Source organism: Anopheles cruzii, chromosome 3 (genome assembly GCF_943734635.1).
Source record: "Anopheles cruzii chromosome 3, idAnoCruzAS_RS32_06, whole genome shotgun sequence".
Taxonomy (NCBI): domain Eukaryota; kingdom Metazoa; phylum Arthropoda; class Insecta; order Diptera; family Culicidae; genus Anopheles; species Anopheles cruzii.
In genome coordinates, this window is record NC_069145.1 from 26199726 (window position 1) to 26217604 (window position 17879).

The window sequence follows — 17879 nt, forward strand, 5'->3', positions numbered from 1 at the left end:
GCCAATCGCCACTCACTTGCCAAGGATCCTGACAGCCGAAGGACGCAGTGCGCCCTTGTGCGAATTGTGCAATGTTTCCCAAAACAAACTGGTTGCGTCGCTAAGCGGAAGCGGGTAGTCCGATGAATGTAAACGAATAAAAATACGTTTGAAAACATGCCAAAGTTGGACACAAATTGTGTTTCATCAAAATATTATGTTCAAATATTTGCTGTATAACCGACATTAACCACACACTGTGCCCACCGTGAGCGACCGAAGGATCTCACGCACTGCTAACAACCTCGCACACCTTCGCTTGAAGAACTCTTGGTCAGCGATGAGCGCCTTCAACTGTCAAACTCGCCTTGTTTACGACAGCCACTGCAAGCTGCATTAAAAAATAACCTGGTGCCGAATAATTCGGTACAGTTTCGTTGAATGAAATAAAGTTTCAAAAAACCGCAGGCGGACACAATGAGTGAAGGGGATAAAACCATGTACGGCACGACGCTCTCGCTGGAATCGATGAAGGTAATTGCCGAAAGCATCGGCGTCGGCAGCCTACCGGATGACGCTGCCAAGGAGCTGGCGGACGACGTTTCATTCAAGCTGAAGCAGATCGTGCAGGATGCGGCCAAGTTTATGCACCATGCCAAGCGGGCAAAACTCTCCATCGCCGACATTGACCACTCGCTGAAGGTGCGCAACATCGAGCCACAGTATGGGTTCGTGAACCCGGACTTCGTTCCATTCCGCTTTGCTTCGGGCGGCGGCCGAGAGCTACACTTCGTGGAGGAAAAAGAAGTCGATCTAACGGACGTCGTGCAGGGAGCGCCACCGAAAATTCCGCTCGAAACGACGTTGCGCGCTCACTGGCTAGCGGTGGACGGGGTGCAGCCGACGGTGCCCGAAAATCCGCCTCCCCTGTCGAAGGACGTACAGGCACTCGATTCGGTCAATCCGGCGCACAAACTGGATAAGACGCACCTTAAGGACACGACTGGCAAGCCGGCCATCAGCAAAACGCACAAACTGAAGAACGTTGAAACGGTGCAGGTGAAGCAGTTGGCCACACACGAGTTGTCCGTCGAGCAGCAGCTCTACTACAAAGAGATTACGGAAGCTTGCGTCGGTTCCGATGAGGCACGCCGTGCTGAGGCCCTTACCTCACTGTCCTGCGATCCGGGATTGCACGAGATGCTGCCCCGTATGTGCACCTTCATCGCGGAGGGTGTGAAGGTAAACGTGGTGCAGAACAACCTGGCGCTGCTGATCTACTTGATGCGAATGGTTCGCGCCTTGCTGGACAATCCCGCGCTCTATCTGGAGAAATACGTATGTAACGCCCTTTTTGTCCCTTACTCTCCGTTGATAGCCAGTTCATAAATCCTTGTTCACGTTTTAGCTGCACGAACTCATTCCCTGTGTGTCCACGTGTATCGTATCGCGTCAACTGTGTATGAGGCCGGAAATCGACAACCATTGGGCGTTGCGTGACTTCGCAGCCCGGTTGATGGCGCAGATTTGCAAAAACTTCAACACCTCCACCAACAACCTGCAGACGCGCGTGACACGCCTTTTCAGCGCAGCGCTGCAAAGCGACAAAACGCCCCTCTCGTCGATGTACGGCGCGCTCGAGGGTTTGTCCGAACTGGGCACGGAAGTGATCAAGGTGTTCGTTGTCCCTCGGTTGCGCTTCATATCCGAGCGGGTCGAGGTGCTACTGCAGGGCACGACAACCATCAGCAACACGGACAAGATCGCCGCCGGTCACATACGGGCGATGCTACAAAAGGCCGTTCCCCCGGTTTTGAAGACGCTCCGTAACCCACCGGATCTGGTGGAAGAGTATAAGCGCGATTACGGGTGCTTGGGGCCGACCTTCCACCAGGGCGTCGTGAAGGCTCGTTCCGCGTCCCCGTCCGGTACGAGTGCACCACCAACAACGGCAACAGGCGCACCACAAGCGACACCCTCATCAGCATCTTCTGGTTCTGGTGGCGGAGGCACGATGGCCGCAGTTTCGTCACTTTCGTCCTCGGTGCCAACGTCGGTGGTTATTACGGGCGCCGTGTCACGACCACAAACCCCGCAAATAGTGTCCGCATCGAAAACCATAGCCGCTACATCCTCCATCCAGCGCCAACAGCCGTCGCAAGGCATTGGGTCAACAATGGTCACTGCTTCTGCTCCATCCTTACAGCAGCAGCCGCAAAAGTTTGTCATCGTTCCGCAGCGCACCAAAAGTCCATCTCCATCGCAGGGTAAGTAGTGTTTGGGGCTGACATCCTCCGTCTACCAAATTCGGCACATATTTGGTTCACAAAAAGTACAATCCCACGCCAATTCCCTTTCCACCTCTGGGGACGTTTGCTCACGAGTAGACGAATTTGTAGGCATCATCCAGCGACCGGCCGGCAGTGGACAATCATCCTCAAGCAACGTCATCCACGCGCTACCAACGAACGCCACCGTCAAGCTGGAACCGTCAAGCGTCGTCGTTGGTCCGAACAGTGTGGCAAACGCTCCCACCGCCAACCACCAGAAGGTGCTCATCATAAACCCACCACAGACCGGTGGCGTAACGACCGCCAATCTTCCCCAAAAGCCAACGTACGTTTCCGGCAGTGTGGCACCGGCTGGCAACGTCAGTGGTCCTAGCTCGTCGGGACTGATGGAACCGAAACCGGAACTGGATGATCTCTCGCACTTAGCTTAACGTCGTTAGCGCACGCGTTGTCGTTGGGAGCAACCAAGAACGAACTAAACGAAGCAGAATTAGACCAACGCCAATCGAAAGACAATCGATGTTCATGTATAGGGCTATAATTGCATTAACTAATATATATTTGACTTATTTTCTTTGCCGCAGCATATCGCCGCCAACCGTTGTTTCATTTTGTTGTGCTAAACTATCTGGACGTAAAAAGGTTGAAATTGTTCCGCTCGCTCGGTGTGTACTTTCGGTTTGTCTTTTTGCTTTTGTTACTGTCGCTGAGGTTGTACCTTATCCGATATTTTAGTACCGTATATGAAATGTTAAGCTTTGCCGTCGGGGCTTCCTATCATATGTGTTGAAACGCGCGAACCACGAGCTCCGTCTCTCTCGCTGCTGGCCGCATTTTGGTCGATGAGATATAGTTCGCTTTGCGTAGCGAAAAATGTGAGCAAGCCGTTAAATACATTTTTAAGGGTTTTGTTTTCTAAATAGACATTACTACAACCGTATTAGTAGGGGAAAAGGAATAGTTTTGATATAGTAGTGTCCTCTACAGCGGGAGAGCGTAAAAAACCGTTGAATGATATCGTTCGAAAGCTAGAAAAGGTTGGATTAAAAAGAGTTCACGACTAAACAGCCGATCGATTGTAACGTAAGCGTAGAAAGAGTCTTGTTGGTGGAAGGAAGAGAAGATGTGTATAGGTTAGCGAATCAGCGTTCGGTGCGGTCAATTTAGCCGCGTGATATCGAAAAGATGCGAATGTTGGTTGCGCTGGTGTCCCAATGGAAGTAGCGCGATGGTGAAACCGTTTCCTCGTTGATGCGAAACTTGCCCGTAACTGCGACAAAAAACAAGGGAGCCGGAGTAAATATCAGACAGGTTAACCGGTGTTTTCCCAACAACTTACTCAACAGCTGTAGAAAGTCGTTCAGCGTTTCCTGATTGCGCTCGGTGCACGCCAGCACGAACTTGCACCGATTGTTCGACAGACAGAAGATGTAGTTGAGCGTCGACAGGAGGGCCGGAAAGAGCGCATGGTCGTACACGATGTCGGCCGCCACGATCACGTCCGGTTCGATGAGCTGTGCCAGGTTCGAGGCACTCACACACTGCCAATCGAGCTCCATCACGCCCACCAACGAGTTGCCACTGTCCAGCAGCAAACTGACGAGCGGGTTGTCGCAGTCCACATTGGCCGCGTTGGGGAAATTTAGTAGCACATTTTCCCGCAGCGTTCCTAGCACCGACGCGTGACAGTCCGACATTACGATGATGGACGGTTCGTAGCACTTGGCCAGATAGATACCAACCAGTCCAACGCCACAGCCGAGCTCGAGAATGTTGCGCCCGTGATAGTCATCGCGATTGTTACAAATGTGCTCGCAGAGCGCTTTCGCCGCCTGCCAACTGCAGAGACCGGTCGTACCATCGGAAACGAACGCGCCCGATTCCTTCAGCGAGATGACACCCTGCCCCTGGGGCAGTTCGTAGTGCTTGTAGCTCAACCCGATCGACGGGTCATCGAGCGGAAGGTCGGTAGCCGAAGGTGACTGGAGCATCGCACAATACCGTTCGTACATTCGATCGTGATGCTCAACGTTCATGCTGGTCAGCTCACCGATTAGTCGCTTAAGGAAAGCCACCTGATACGCTGTGTTCAGTGGGTAGCGCACCACCAGCGGATGATCGATCGTCGCGTCCAGGAGTCGTTCCTGTGACTCCCAAGTAAGATCCTTCAACAGCTCCTGGTGACAGGACACGTTACAACCACGTGGTCGGGAGGGGAAGGGGCAAAAATTAAAACAGGAACACAGAAAGGAGCGAAAAATAAACTTAAAAGGGCGTATCTTGTCTAAGGCGACAAACACACTAAACTAGAGGCACACCCGACCGGGCGGGCTAGTCGTTATTACGCGTTGTTCTCTTTCGACCGCTCACTGGAAGGACCTCGGTACGCTACTCACATTCCACTGGATCGCTCGGACCGGAGTGCAGCAAAGGAATTGCCTGGCCACTGCTTGGATCTGACGGTCCACCGTCGATGAGGATGGTTCCGCTACGTCTGCTAATGATGGATCTACCGCTACTATGCGCTCTGCCGTTTTCATTATTCTATTTTTCGCCTTACTCCGTCCGCTTTCCTACTGCACACCATCGTCCTTGGGTGTCTCGCCGATTTGTTTATGACTGTTACGGTTGCACACCGCGTCGTGCATGATGCCGCCAAACCGGGTGGGCGATTTAATCGATCAGCTAAAGGGTACTGCCGACGGCGGTGGCGGTGGCAACAAACAGCAGCAGGCAACGCTGCAAGTCGCACCCGATGCAATCAGCTCTACTGGCCCACGGGGTGTCTCTGTGTGGGATTCTGGTTTTTTGCCCGAGTGTCGAAGTTTGTTGTGAATTTTTCCTGCGACAAAACGACAAATATCATGCGGTTATTTTTAATTCGGCTTTGCGAATAATAAATCCTGTTGCCGTTCCACCTCCGGCATGCAAACGCGGAAGGTTATTCCTCACGATATTTGCACGTCGTTGTCAAAATTGAACTTAATTAATGTCCCCCACAGGTTTGCTCTTTCGTGGATTTGATTTATCGTTTCGTCGCTTGAACTACAGGAAAATTGGACGCTTGGGTGACGATTGTATTTTTTCGGAATGAATGAAAAGCAAAATAAAAATCCTTACCACCCAACAGGCGTACTGGTGCGGCTGGTCGTCCGTCAATCTTGTTCGGTCTACGGCGGTTGGCGCACTATTTCGTTGGCGTGTGGCTGGTCTTTGTCCTTTTTGGCGAGTCGCTTTTCACTGCAGCCGTGGTGCGCACCGCACCACGCACCTCTTCGCAGCTCAGGACCGCGTGCCCCGGGGTCCTCGTGCACGAGCAGACAACAACACAAAAACTTTTCCCCGGGGAAGGATGGATTTCCGCGCGCGCCGAACTTTTCCTAACAATTTTTTCTCTCGCTCGGACCAAGGGAGCCGCACGGTTCGGAAAAGGGGGGTCAAGAGACTGGAGTTCACCATGTGGGGAGCGCGAAACAAAAACATTTCGGTGCTTTGACAGTCGCTTGCGTGACGCAGAAATTCATTGCGTGAATCGTTGTTTACGCAATGGATTTCAAATGTTTTGAATCGTCTCGTTGCCATTGGAGATTATTATTACTATTTTTTTAACGTATCCTTAAAAAAAATGGCGATTGGACGGTGAACAAGGTTGACGAAGCATGGAAAATGGTCATTACTATTTTCTGATTGACAATTTCTACTGTGACAAATCACCAAAATGGCGGCGTGCTTGTTAATTTCGTGCGAATAATAAAGTAGTAAAATAATTGATTTGGTCGATTTTCGTATGGATTCGGAAAACCGTGGCCGAGAATCGTATATGGGTCAAGGTATATCTAGCGAAAAGATAGAAGGTATAACGTTGAACGTTACGGCTCTTAAGTTTGAGAACTTTTAAGTTTGGTGCACACATGCTATGCTTCTATAAGGTTCTAAGAAACACTTTCCTATTCTGCCGCTCAGGTGTTTAAGGTGGTCTTTTGGTTTGAATAGAACGAAATGGGTCTTTTTTAAGCTAAGAACCACCTGTTACCGAAGGCGTTACGCTGCTCCGGCACATCCCATTGTCTAGTAACCTTGGGCACCAAACGTCAGCTGTGTTGATCCGCAGCCTACTTCGAATATTATCGCTCCTTCACATTCACAGTTTGTCAGAAACCTCCCAAGGCTCGAGTCGCTCGAATTGTGTGTGTGTTTGGTACGTTTTGTTGTGCGTGAAGCGGTTTAGTCTTTTTCTCTTTTGTAACTTGTTTCGTCGATAAATCGTCGCGTTTTTCACGCCTAATTCGTGCTATTTAGGAGACAACAGTTTAGTGGCCGCGCACTGAAGTATCTGCCTTCGCTAACTGCGAACTAAGACTCACTGTTCCTGCCGTGTTTTCTTTTCGTATTGCATTCGCTGCCTGCCCATCGGAATATTGCCCTTTCGATTGATCTTCGCGGGTCCGAGCCGCGGGACATCACCGTCGTTCGGTGCAGCGTTTAATTTTCCTTCGTTGCGTTAAATTCGAAGCATTCTTTCCCTTAGCAGCAGAATTGTAACCCGTGGTGGTCGGTGGCCTTTCGATCGATCGGATCGATCCGGCCCGTTGTGTTTAATTTTTCGTTGGCGTGTGACGTGTGACGTCCACTTTCTCATTTGCACCCCGTCATCTCGTTCACTCTCTTACGCTGTCCTTTTCCTTGCTTTCTTTTGCCGTGTTGTGTGGTCCTGTTTTTGCAGTGTGAGCAATTGTGTACGCAGTGTTATCCTTCAGGTGTTTGCCTGCGACAACGAAGTACCTTAACGACCTGATACGAACCGGCAGCAGAGGAGGTGAGTACTCGAGCCCCTGGCACGACCTGGCGCCAATCTGTTGGTGACTCATCATGTAAACGTTAAACCACCGTATGTGGCGTCGACCGACCCCCCTGACGTTGTGTTGTGGCGCCGGAGTTGTTTGTTTCATCGTTCCGCATTAAGATGTCACTCGAAAGACGGACACGAAAGATGGAGCGTAATCGAGTTCGGTCGCTTTTAATTGGTAGGTCATCGGGTGGGCACCGTGGGTTTCACGGTGGGCCGAGCGCCATACGTGCTAATTTCTCGAAATAGCCCTCCCTCCCGGCGCGCTTCCGGCGCGGAGAAGGCCACACGGAATCAATTAAGACGATGACACGCCTTCAAGGGGGTGAGCGGACTAGCGAACGTACACGTACGATCGTCTCTTGGATGCGATCTTTCGTTGGAAAGTGAGGCGAATTGCAGCAGAATGAACCGTTTCTAGTCAACCGACTTCCATAATAATTCAAATTCAATGTTTTATCAAGGCTTAGAAACAGATAGGAACGCTAAGTGGATAGTTTCCATATTAGATCACTAAAGAGTTTTTGTCTCATAAATGTTTGATGTTTTTATAAAATGTAGTCCTAGATGCTGAAGTAAACGCGATCTGCTCGCGCTTCGTAGTTGAGGATCTCATCAATCATGGTACACCAGAGCAATCATAATGCTCCCACACAAAATTTTATCTTTCTTTTCTTCACCACACCACGCACATACACAGACGTGCGACCCACGTCAGGCGGAACCACGACGAGAACACACTCGAAAGTAGAAAAAGGGTCAACACGATCAAGCCGTTGCAGCCGAAAGGTCGAGCATACGGAAGACGGTGTGGTCGAGTTCTGCTTTTATGTTGACTTTGCTGTTGTACACTGCGGCGCATCGCTGCTGCCGGAACCCACCTTGGCGGGATGGTGTCCGATAACCGGCGGCTCATAAGACCCCCTGGGAGGGCGGGCAGCACATGATCAGCATGATTGCATGGTTGCATACAGGACCACGAACAGGTTCTCACTCACCGCCGCAAGACAAAGGGACTGTTCCGCTCGCCAAGAAAAAGAAAAAAAAGCTGACCTTCAACATCGGTCAGCACATGAGCGTTCTGGCACCAAACGGAACCCGAGCCGACGGCACCTCGGAGTGAAGACGTTTGGGAACCGGACCGGACTCCCGGGGGGGCCACTGCATGATCATCATTCTCGTCAGCTCTCGGACCGTTCTGAGAATTCGCTTTCGAAACCGATTATGTTCCATGCTCTCTCGTGGAGAACGCTCGAGGAAACACAATGAAAGCTCACCATCATCATCATCATCATCACAATCTTCTTACAAAACATCCGGCTTTTGGCAAGGAGAGATATTTTTGGTACCGCTACTCCTGTTGGCCGTTCTGCCGCATGTCGGGCGGTGAGACGATGCTTTATGAAATGCCGTTTTGTGGCAAATGCCCGAATGAAAAAGGCCGCATTTCGGAGAAAGAAGATTTTCTGCCCCTCCCCCCCGCGGGGACCAGAAGAAGAAAAGGCGGACGAAATCGATTTCCTGCCTGCCATTTGGTCGGTGGGAATTTGGAACCGAACGTCCGCATTCGTTCGGCGGGACAAATTTCGTCGGAAAGGAGAATCGTAAGGTAGCATAAAAAATCAAAACGTTAGGGTGCGGAGCTAACCAAACTGCTGTGACTGACCGCTAACAGCCGCGGATCGGTGTCAATGGTAATCCAATTTCCTATATTTTTCCCATGTTTGTGCAACACTAGCCTCCGCCTGCGTAAACTAGTTAACGGTCGCCATGTGAGCAGACGGAGACGGAGAACTAAGATATCCGGCAGCATCGTCGCAGCCGTATCGAAAAGAGAAATGGTAAAGCCGCGGAAAAACAAAAAACAAAACACCGAACACCGCACCGGCGGAGAAGTATCTTGAGAAACGCGGGCAGATAACCGAAAAAATGGAAGCGATCTCCTCGATGGAGCCGGCGAACAAAAGAGCTCCGTATCACCGTCTTTAGGTGGCGTTTCTCGCGCATCGGGCTCGCGCACGAAGGCATGGCCCGCTGGCCTGCACTACAACCTAGCCTAATGGCCCTTGATCCAGTTTCCTAGTGCTTCTTTGTTTTGTGTTTCCTTGCTTCGGTGTGCTTGTTTGTTTTCATTGTTGTCGATGACTGATGTTTCCAGCGTCTTTTCTTCAGCCGTCCCAGCCACCAACGCACGCACATGATGCCCCGGAGAAGCACCACTTGCCCGAGTCGTGGCGGTGCTTCAGCTCGGTCCCGCTCTATCTCGGCGGCCGTCGCTAACGGGCGAATAAGCCGCCAAAGAGCGAGCCCTCTAATCAGTAGCACTTGAAATTATCATATCGTTAGCAAAATGTGCCATATAAATGCCTCCGGTTTCGTCTTCGCCACCGCGATGATGGCCACTTGAGTCGGTCGTCGAAAGGCCTGCGTTGCTACTCCGCCGTGTGGTTACCATACAGCTTGAGAGAGGTCTCATTGCTGTTTTTGCCCTTCCTGCAGGGTTTCCATGACGGCGCTGGCCCACGGTTTCGTTGCCCTGATATGAATAATGGAACAGGCCCCCAGTTCCCAAACCTTCTTCGACTTGGCTTCCAGTTCGTTGTATAACGTTCATAAAAAGTCGTCCCGTACAGTATCATTAAAATTCTTAGTAAAATGTCTTATCAAATTGGTAGGTCACAGCATTGCAATTGCTTTCCAAATGTTACGTGAAATTTGTTTTATGTTGTACAGTAAGCAGTCGTAAACCTAGAAGTAGTGGGGCTGAAGAATGAATCTGTGTTAGATAATACCCTCGCTTCTCTTTATCAAAGGATTGTTGGGCTTGGAACGTCAAGACACGGCGCTAACGGTCCTATCTTAAACGGCGACCGTGGGCCACCTACATTTTATCTTTGTGACGTTTTTTTTTTTCGTGAGAAACAAAGAGCCGTTATTTGAACCCAGTAAAGAATCCGACCCTATGCTTATCATAAACCTTCAGCATTGGCTGCAGCAAAATGCGCTTTCCGCTTTTAGTCATTGTATCGTGCTCGGCAGTCGGCTTGAATCTCCTATTGGCGGGCTCCCATTCTCGCACAATTTATTCTAATTTCTGCGTTTTTTTGCCATTCGCTTTTCAAAAAACCCAAATGTGACTGGCCACGCTCGGTGGCAAATGGCATTAGTTGGTCACACTCGATCGACCACCGTTCGATCGTAAACGGTTTCTGTTGGCATTTTTAATTGCCGCAAATGGGTTGCCGGTGTTGAATTCTGGGAGTTCCAGTTCAGCTCGGAAGGTTATTTGTGGCCGAGACACACAAGTGGTCAGTATCCGAATTCGGGTGGCTAATTTCTGTTTTCGACCATACGGACGGTTCTAAGGCCGCACCCCCCGACCATGGTCGGTTCCGAGACGGGGAGGGCATTTGCTGGTGATGATTACCGAGCAGGTTTTCCTGGGTCAGTTTAAGGTTCTTTTTTTTTCTTTGCGCCGGTTCGATTTTCCTTTCGGTTTCGCTTTTGTTTTGGCCGCTGCTCGGTTCCGCGGCAATGAATGTGCGTTATTTTATAAGTTACGAATCACGTTCGTTGAAGGTGTTATGGAAATGTGGCTCTACTATTGGTCCATAGCTTGGCCGGATTTGGCGCTTGTGGTAATTGATTCCATTCGGATCGAATTACACCTAACGATGGGCTGTAGATAATTAAGTCCAATTTAGTTCTAGGGTCGGCACGTGTGTGTGTTCTTGACGGAGGTTAGACAAACAGTTGCTCGGAACGTCCGGCAGAGAATATAATTTACACCAAATCAATCCGTTTATTGAAGGAAAAATGCAGTTTCATGTAATTGCTCGCTTGATTGCAATTAAGCCAAAATGTTTTTAAATTGAAAGTGATTTGGGGTTTGTTTACTGCTTATTAATGCCAGCGATTAGGTGTTTAAAAAGCAAAAGACCACCTTAGTGCTGAATTTAAAGTGGTTTGTTTGTAGCGAAATTTTAAATGTTGTTTTTGTTTCGCTGGCACCCCGAAAGCCTCTAGAGTCCGTACCGAGATCTCTCTTTCCGACTAAATTGTGTTAGATAACAAAGGTAATACTCCATTCTGCGCACTATCGTTAACCTCTCGATTATTGAGCGAAAGTTTCGTAACTAAGCACCGATCACCAGCACGCGCGGCGGGGCCACGCTCCTAAAACATGACGAAAATGCACTTTTACCGCCGCACTCTATCGAACCGGGCGTTACGCTCGGGGTGATCGGTGCGCAATTCGACACAATTCACATTTCTCTGGAAATTACAGCCCTGACCTCACCTTTCCCGGTCGGCCAAAGGGGGGCGCGATTTTGAGATTGAAGTTGAGATACCAAATTGGCCAACCGGTACCGCCCGCGCGCACGCCCGCGATCGCCGACGTGCTAAACGTCCCCTTTGGCGGCCCGCGGGGAGAAGCGATAAAAGTAGGGCCAGCGGCCATGACTGGTACACCCCCTTTCCCCACCCCAACGTCTTAGATTCCGACCGATTCCGCTGCCCTCTCGTGACCACTAGCGTGCGGCCTAGTGGCCGCAGAAAACAAAAACCTTTCGCTACTTTCACGCACGCAACCGTTACGCAAAGCGATTATTTCGCTTCGGGTGGGCGGTTGATGGGGCGGGCGGATCTGAAGAAAGGTCTAAATAATGTTATCTTAAAATTGGCAGCCTGTGCCTGGAGGGTGGGGACTGCTGTGTGCCGGCTCTTGCGCATAACACGTTGGGCTATTTGGTAATATTTGGGTATTATGATCTTTCTTCTTGCCCTGCAATCCGCTGTTTGCTTTAAATTTAATTTTCTGTTTCTTTTTTAATATTTTGAAGTAATTTATTTTTTATCTTCTTTTGTGTAAATTAATTTTTGAGTGCACAGAGTAAATGGGCAATTTTATTTTTTTAATGTTACAGTTTGCCGTTACGTTGGGAAAGGATATCTTCGGACAAATGAAAGTCTCGAACATGAGTTCGAAATGTCAGTTGCACGTTACATTGTATCGGTTATTGTTTATAGTTCACCATTGGCTTGAACTGAAGGTTGGCAGTCGGCTTGAGCATCGCGAACTCGGATCGCTACTGCCGCGCCCTCCCGAACAAGTGGCGTACTGGGTGGATGGCCAAAGGTCTATTAAACGTTAGGCCTGTGTAGCGGCGGTCGACGGCATCCGGACAAAGTGGATTCGGCGAGGGTCCACTTTCACAAACGGCAGCCTGTTTATGGTCCGGCCGTTGTTTTGGTTTGATCCATCTTGAGCGGCGGAATGAGTCGAGCGAGCCGCAAAGTGGATGCGGTGGATGTTGCCAGCAAACCACTTTTTGCGGGCTGGACACTTGACGCACCCTCGGTCGATGGACTCGGTGGAGGGATCCCTTCGGTGTGATCGGTTTATCCTTTGCGGGGCTGGCCCTCGTTGGTGGGGCAGCCGACCGCCCGAGGCACGGATGTGAAGTATCATTTCCATCTTCTCTCGGCTGCTGAACCTGCTCGCGAGCGTAAATGTTTACCCTTTTCGATGGTTTACACGTTCCAAACTGAAGTGCCTTAATAGCTTACAGTGGCCTCTCGCGTTTTCGTGATTCCCAACTCCAACCGGTGTTTGGCTAGTTGTTCGGTAAACGAATCAGTGTATTGTGTCAATGGGGGGCTTCGTGCGAATTCGAGTTTTCAGTTTGCGTGCAGCAATCGACTTTTCCGCTTGGCAGAAAAATATTAGTTTTTCTAACCATGCTTTCATCTTAAATTATGTTACTGAAATTGTTATTCCAATTTCAGTCTTTGCAGTACTCCAGTCAGGTCAAAGCACACCGCCGTTAGAGTTGTCTCTCCAAGGTCTTATAAACTATCAAATTGCCCTAATTAAATACAATACTAGCCTTACTTTGAGAGCACGCGCTGTTGAGTAGAGCGCGCTGTTGAACCAGTCTAGGCCGTATCCTGTCGCCCAGGCTTATCTGCAGCGCTCACTTTCAGACGGGATCGTATCACTAACCGCGATAAAAACTATTTGCACCCAGCCCCACGATATATCTTCAGTTCCGTTCTGTTCGGAGAAAGTTGCGACAAACTGCGTGTCGCTATTTGTACCGTTGTGGACGTTCTGGCATTACTCACGGGCTGTTATAAACATATACACGAAATCGGCATCCACTAATCTGCGTCATCTCTCTCTCTTTCGCTTTTGTTTCAGACATTTTCTGCTGTTTACCGAGACGAATCTGGCCTCTCGCGGCGAGTACGGTTCCAAAACCCCTGAAATCTCCCCGCATCAACGGGGTTGCACCATAACGCGAAGAACCGTGGAATCGAACCGGCCGCGTCCATCCGTGTCGTCGTGTTGGCTGTGTCGAAATTAAAGTTGATGTTGGCTAATCCCGTATTCGGTAAGTCCGTCCAGTTCCCGGTTTGCAGGAAGCGGTTTGTTGTGGTGCGCGGAGTTCGTCGGTCCGGTCCGGCAGAAGCAGTTGGCGCTCGGCCAGTGCCAGTGCTGTCGTTAGTCAGTTCATTAGCGATGGGAATTGATTGATTCGATCTCACCGGACGGCGGACAGTCCCGACCGTCGGGCGAGCGATAAGCGAGGGTCGGTCCAGATGGTTGCAAACTAAACCTCCGTAAGCCGGATCGTGCTGCTCGGCTAGATTTGACTCCGGGATCGTTGATTAGCCATAATTGGACCGTGGATCGCCTAGCGATCTTTCGTCGACGGTCGGTTGGAATAAATTTAAGGCCCGAAGATTAAAATTAATCGTGGCGCGAAGGCAGGTTGGCCGAGCCCCGTACGTGCATTCACGAGACGGGTACGGGTACGGGCTTATGTTTATAGATTAAATTTGGCCAACGGAGAAACGTCTGAATTTAACTGATCCGAAAAATTTGGGCATTTCACAGCCACCTCCCGTTACGGCGTGCTGCTCAGTGGAAAGGAGCACTAAAGAAGGAGCATATCAAAAAGCCCAATTAAGGTGCGTCGGTCCGCGGGCCCCGCGGGACCCGCAGTATCGAATTGAAAGACCCACGCCGCGCACCGGTCGCTTGCGACGAGCAAACGAACGGTATCATTAAGGCACGGATCTGTCACGGATCTCTCTTTTTTTCTGTGTTTTAGCTTGTGCAGGGAAAACTCACTGCCTTCGGGTGTGGCCGCCGCCGCCCTGTGTCTGCCTGCCTTGCTTGCAGTGCAAATTGTTGCGCGATGCGCGCGCGGCTCAACTTTCGCTGCACCAACAACTGCCGGCGCGCGATGTTTTATGCTTTTTAGTGCGGTTACGACAATGCTTGCATGCTGCAACGGAACACGACGGAACAGCCGTCTGATGATGATCGCGATGACGCCGTGTAAATGTTAAAGTAAACAAAACACAACACCGGGCGCGCCGCGTGATCATGTAAGCAAAGTCTCTGCATTCGTATTCGTGGGCCTCCTGCTGGCTGGCCCCCCAAACTAAAGAAAGCGTTAAATTTCGCTGACCAAAAAATTGATTAACGGCAAATAAATGAGTGAAACTGACCGTCGCAGCTTCTTCGTTTGCAGCTTTGGCTGCGCGCGTGGTGTTGTCGCTGGCATGGCAGATGGCCACTTTTATGCTAGGGATACCATTTCTCCGCACCTATTTTCGGGTTGAATCCAAGATTAGGCCTTCTTTTTTGTAATATGTTCGCCTTTAAGTACAACCAAATTGGACAATATTATTTCACATCGCAAACCATCGCGCCCGCGACCGCGATGGTTGATTGTAACGTAATAAAAGTGCTGTAATAAAAGTTGGTGGAATTAAAACTGCAAATTACATAATGCGTCCACCACACCCACACACACACACACACAGACACTCATCTCACCGGGGCCGGTCCCCGGTTGCTGCTGCACGGCAAAGGGTAATTTAAATTACATTAGAAAAGTAAAGCCATCCACCGCCGCGTGGTGGCGTGCTCTGCTCCGGAAAGCCACCCGAGAAAACGGGGTCCGGAGAGATGTAACACGCGCGTGCACGCGCCTTGCCTCATTAACCCTGTCCCGGGCCCCGCTGGTTAGTGTGCTTAGTGATCGTTTATTAGCGCTCGGGTGCCGGCGGAGTACAGTGGTGGGTCCGGTGCCTTGGTCATCGGCTTGGACAGCACCGTCTTGGGCGAGAGTGGTGCAATGATGCTGCATAATAATGGCCGCGGCATGCGCCTGCAGTCGCTGCTGAACGTTAGTGGTGGTGGTTGTTGTTGCTGCGTTAGACAGGAAATGATCAACCGGGCACGGGTCCGAGTCCGAGGTCGCTAGCACGGCATTGGCTTTTTAGAAAGTTCCTGTCCCGACCGTCCTTTCCACGCGCGGGAATAAGGCTTGGTCGCTGTCGCTCTCGCATACAGAGTGACACATTGCCGGTAGACGACCTGGCTGGACTGGTGGAGGGTAAGTTACTGGAATCGTTGAAAACAATCTTCCAAGTTGAACCACCAGATTAGGCCACTTTTAGCCGAAAACGGATTAAATAAAGTTACTAGAACAGATAATACCTAATATTATTAAAGAAATAAATATCTGGAATGAAACTCTCTGTGGTCGCTCTATTCTGTCGGAGTTCCATTCTTCCATTCCACGCACTTATCGCTCACGTTGCGCTCAAAGCGCTCCAAATCTCGGCGCTTAGGTCTCCAAAAGCTTAGCGGCCGGCCGGTTCCTACCATGCGAGGTTTTGAGCGGTGGCTTAGGCACCGATCGCGCGGAAGAAAGGCATAAAAGTGAAAAGAAAGTAAGCAAAGCCGGTTCGCCGGTTGAAGTCCCGGGGCCGGGCGGGGAAAAGGTGATCGACAGAATGAAGAAAGTCCTCCTGGCAACCCGTTCGCCGTCGGGCCCAGCGGTAGCCCGAGTGCGACTTTTTAATGCTCCGATGTTGCTGCGGGCGGTCACATCATTCCGCGTGAGACATTGTGACTTTCCGGCCACTAGCCAGTGATGTTGCCATGTCGTCAACATAAAGCGTTTCGGGCAGATCGATTGTGGGAGCGCCTGACAAGCGTTGCCACGGGAGAGGCTCCCTTTGGGTGGGTTTTGTTAAATCTCACTTCGATCGCGAGTTGTAGAAATTGTCTAGCAAACGGCGCAGTCCGCAGCGCTCCTGCGAGGAGGTGCAAACAAGGGCCTCAGTGTACTGCAGCAGCCTTCCGGCGGTAGGTCGGTCAGAGTTTTCGAGATTTATGAGATAGTTTGACAGGTAGCGCGCTCAGAGGCCGCAGCAGCGTGGCGTTTGTTCGTTTCGGATTCGTGCACGTGCAGCCGCCGCCGGACGAATGGAATTGCTTTTCCCAATGGCCAAGGCTCCAGCTGCTGCTGGTGCTGCTGCGGTGGCGGCGAACGCCGACGAGAACGGTAACGCTAACGGCACCAACAAAAAAAAACCCACTAGAAATCAATGATCTGCTGCGCTGAAGACAAGGTGCAGCTCCCGCGGTGGCCGGTTGGTGGCCGCGCACCGCAACAATCCGGGTGCCGTTTCTAATGTTTAGTGTTGTTTTTACTGTTTGCTGGGCTCCGCTTTTTTGCTGTACGATTTTATGCGCCCCTATGCTGGCTGGCTGGTGTGTGGCGCGCGGGGTGGTGCGCACGTGATGGATCCCAGCGCTTTTGGGGGCAACACAAAAAGGTGCGGCTGCGATCGTTTCTCCACGACCGTTTTCGCTTTCCGCCGAGGCGGAAAGCGCTGCTCGATGGTTGTTTCGTGAAGTGAATGGAAGTTGTGGGTCTTTTCTGCCCCCCCTATGCTACGATGCTAGAGATAGCGGCCGAGGAGAAGCCGGGTTGAACATTGCCATTGCCGAAATGGATGCAATCTGGCCCAGCCCAGATGACGAATGATTGATTTCAAGTGACTTTGTGGTGATAGATTTTCAATGTTCCACAAACATTCCATAGTTCCAACACACACTCCTACTTTAATTGCCTTCTCCAGAGACCTAGACGAGGTCTTGGTGGCCGTGAAAGAAAGCGGTGCAGAGAATAAAAGTAAACTCTTCGAAGACCCGCTGCACTCTTCTAGGCGCACTTTCGCTTCCGAAGGCGTGCGCCGGCGGAAGTGTGGAAAATTGATTTTCCACCGGGGCTCGGTCACAAACAAGTTTCAAACCGATGGAGGGCCGGATGTTGTTGTCGACGACCGTATCGGCTGGCGCAGTGGCGCAGTGACGCTATCACGTAATCGATTACGGAGGCTCAATTAATCAGTTTAATTAATTAATTTACCACCCGTCTCAGGCAGCGGCAATCAGTCGGCCGGCGAAACGGGACGGGGGACACATTAGAAGTGGTTCAGCGGGGGACTTGAAATGGCAAAGCGACGAGAGCGACCGATAGAGCGAGAGTGGAGCCAGCGTTTGGGAGGAAGTGTCCAGGAAAGCACTTTTATGCCGTTGTCACTCTGCGACTCGGATGATGAGGAAATTTCCATTTATAACGAATGCATTTTCGCTTTTTTCGATACAAGGCGGCAAGCATCATTAGGCCAGGGCCCCCCGCCGGTGGTCATTAAATTATGAAATACGGTATGCTCCCGAAGAAGATGGTGCAATTTGAATGACGAGCCTGGTGGAGATTTATAGAAATCCAACATTTAGTTTGTTTGGTGTTAGGTAATAGGCCCTTTAACTTTTCCTGCCACTTAATCTTTCTTTATGAAACATCTCTCTATAATTTGTTGAGTAAAATTATGCTTGAATAAAATATTTAAAATAAGCTACAAAGTGTTAAATAATACACATACCT

The 17879-nt window shown here is 50.5% G+C and overlaps 3 protein-coding genes across 3 annotated transcripts in view; 2 read left to right on the forward strand and 1 right to left on the reverse strand.

Moving 5' to 3' along the window:
- The first annotated feature begins 456 nt into the window (after positions 1-456).
- LOC128275323 (transcription initiation factor TFIID subunit 6) lies at positions 457-2847 on the forward strand. Its single transcript, XM_053013788.1, has 3 exons — positions 457-1317; positions 1388-2246; positions 2367-2847. Exons 1-3 carry the CDS (start codon positions 457-459, stop codon positions 2699-2701), a joined length of 2055 nt encoding a protein of 684 aa, XP_052869748.1. The 3' UTR covers positions 2702-2847.
- Positions 2807-5658, reverse strand: LOC128275324 (protein-lysine N-methyltransferase EEF2KMT). Its single transcript, XM_053013789.1, has 4 exons — positions 5391-5658; positions 4667-5112; positions 3610-4447; positions 2807-3540 (listed from the first exon to the last, which is right to left on the reverse strand). Exons 2-4 carry the CDS (start codon positions 4808-4810, stop codon positions 3434-3436), a joined length of 1089 nt encoding a protein of 362 aa, XP_052869749.1. The 5' UTR covers positions 4811-5112; positions 5391-5658; the 3' UTR covers positions 2807-3433.
- A 764-nt stretch (positions 5659-6422) lies between these two features.
- LOC128275336 (MICAL-like protein 1) overlaps positions 6423-17879 on the forward strand; it is a 33052-nt gene continuing 21595 nt past the window's right edge. The window contains exons 1-3 of the mRNA XM_053013803.1: positions 6423-6468; positions 6994-7086; positions 13322-13514. The gene's annotated coding sequence lies outside the window, so the exon portion shown is untranslated. The remainder of the gene's footprint in view (positions 6469-6993; positions 7087-13321; positions 13515-17879) is intronic.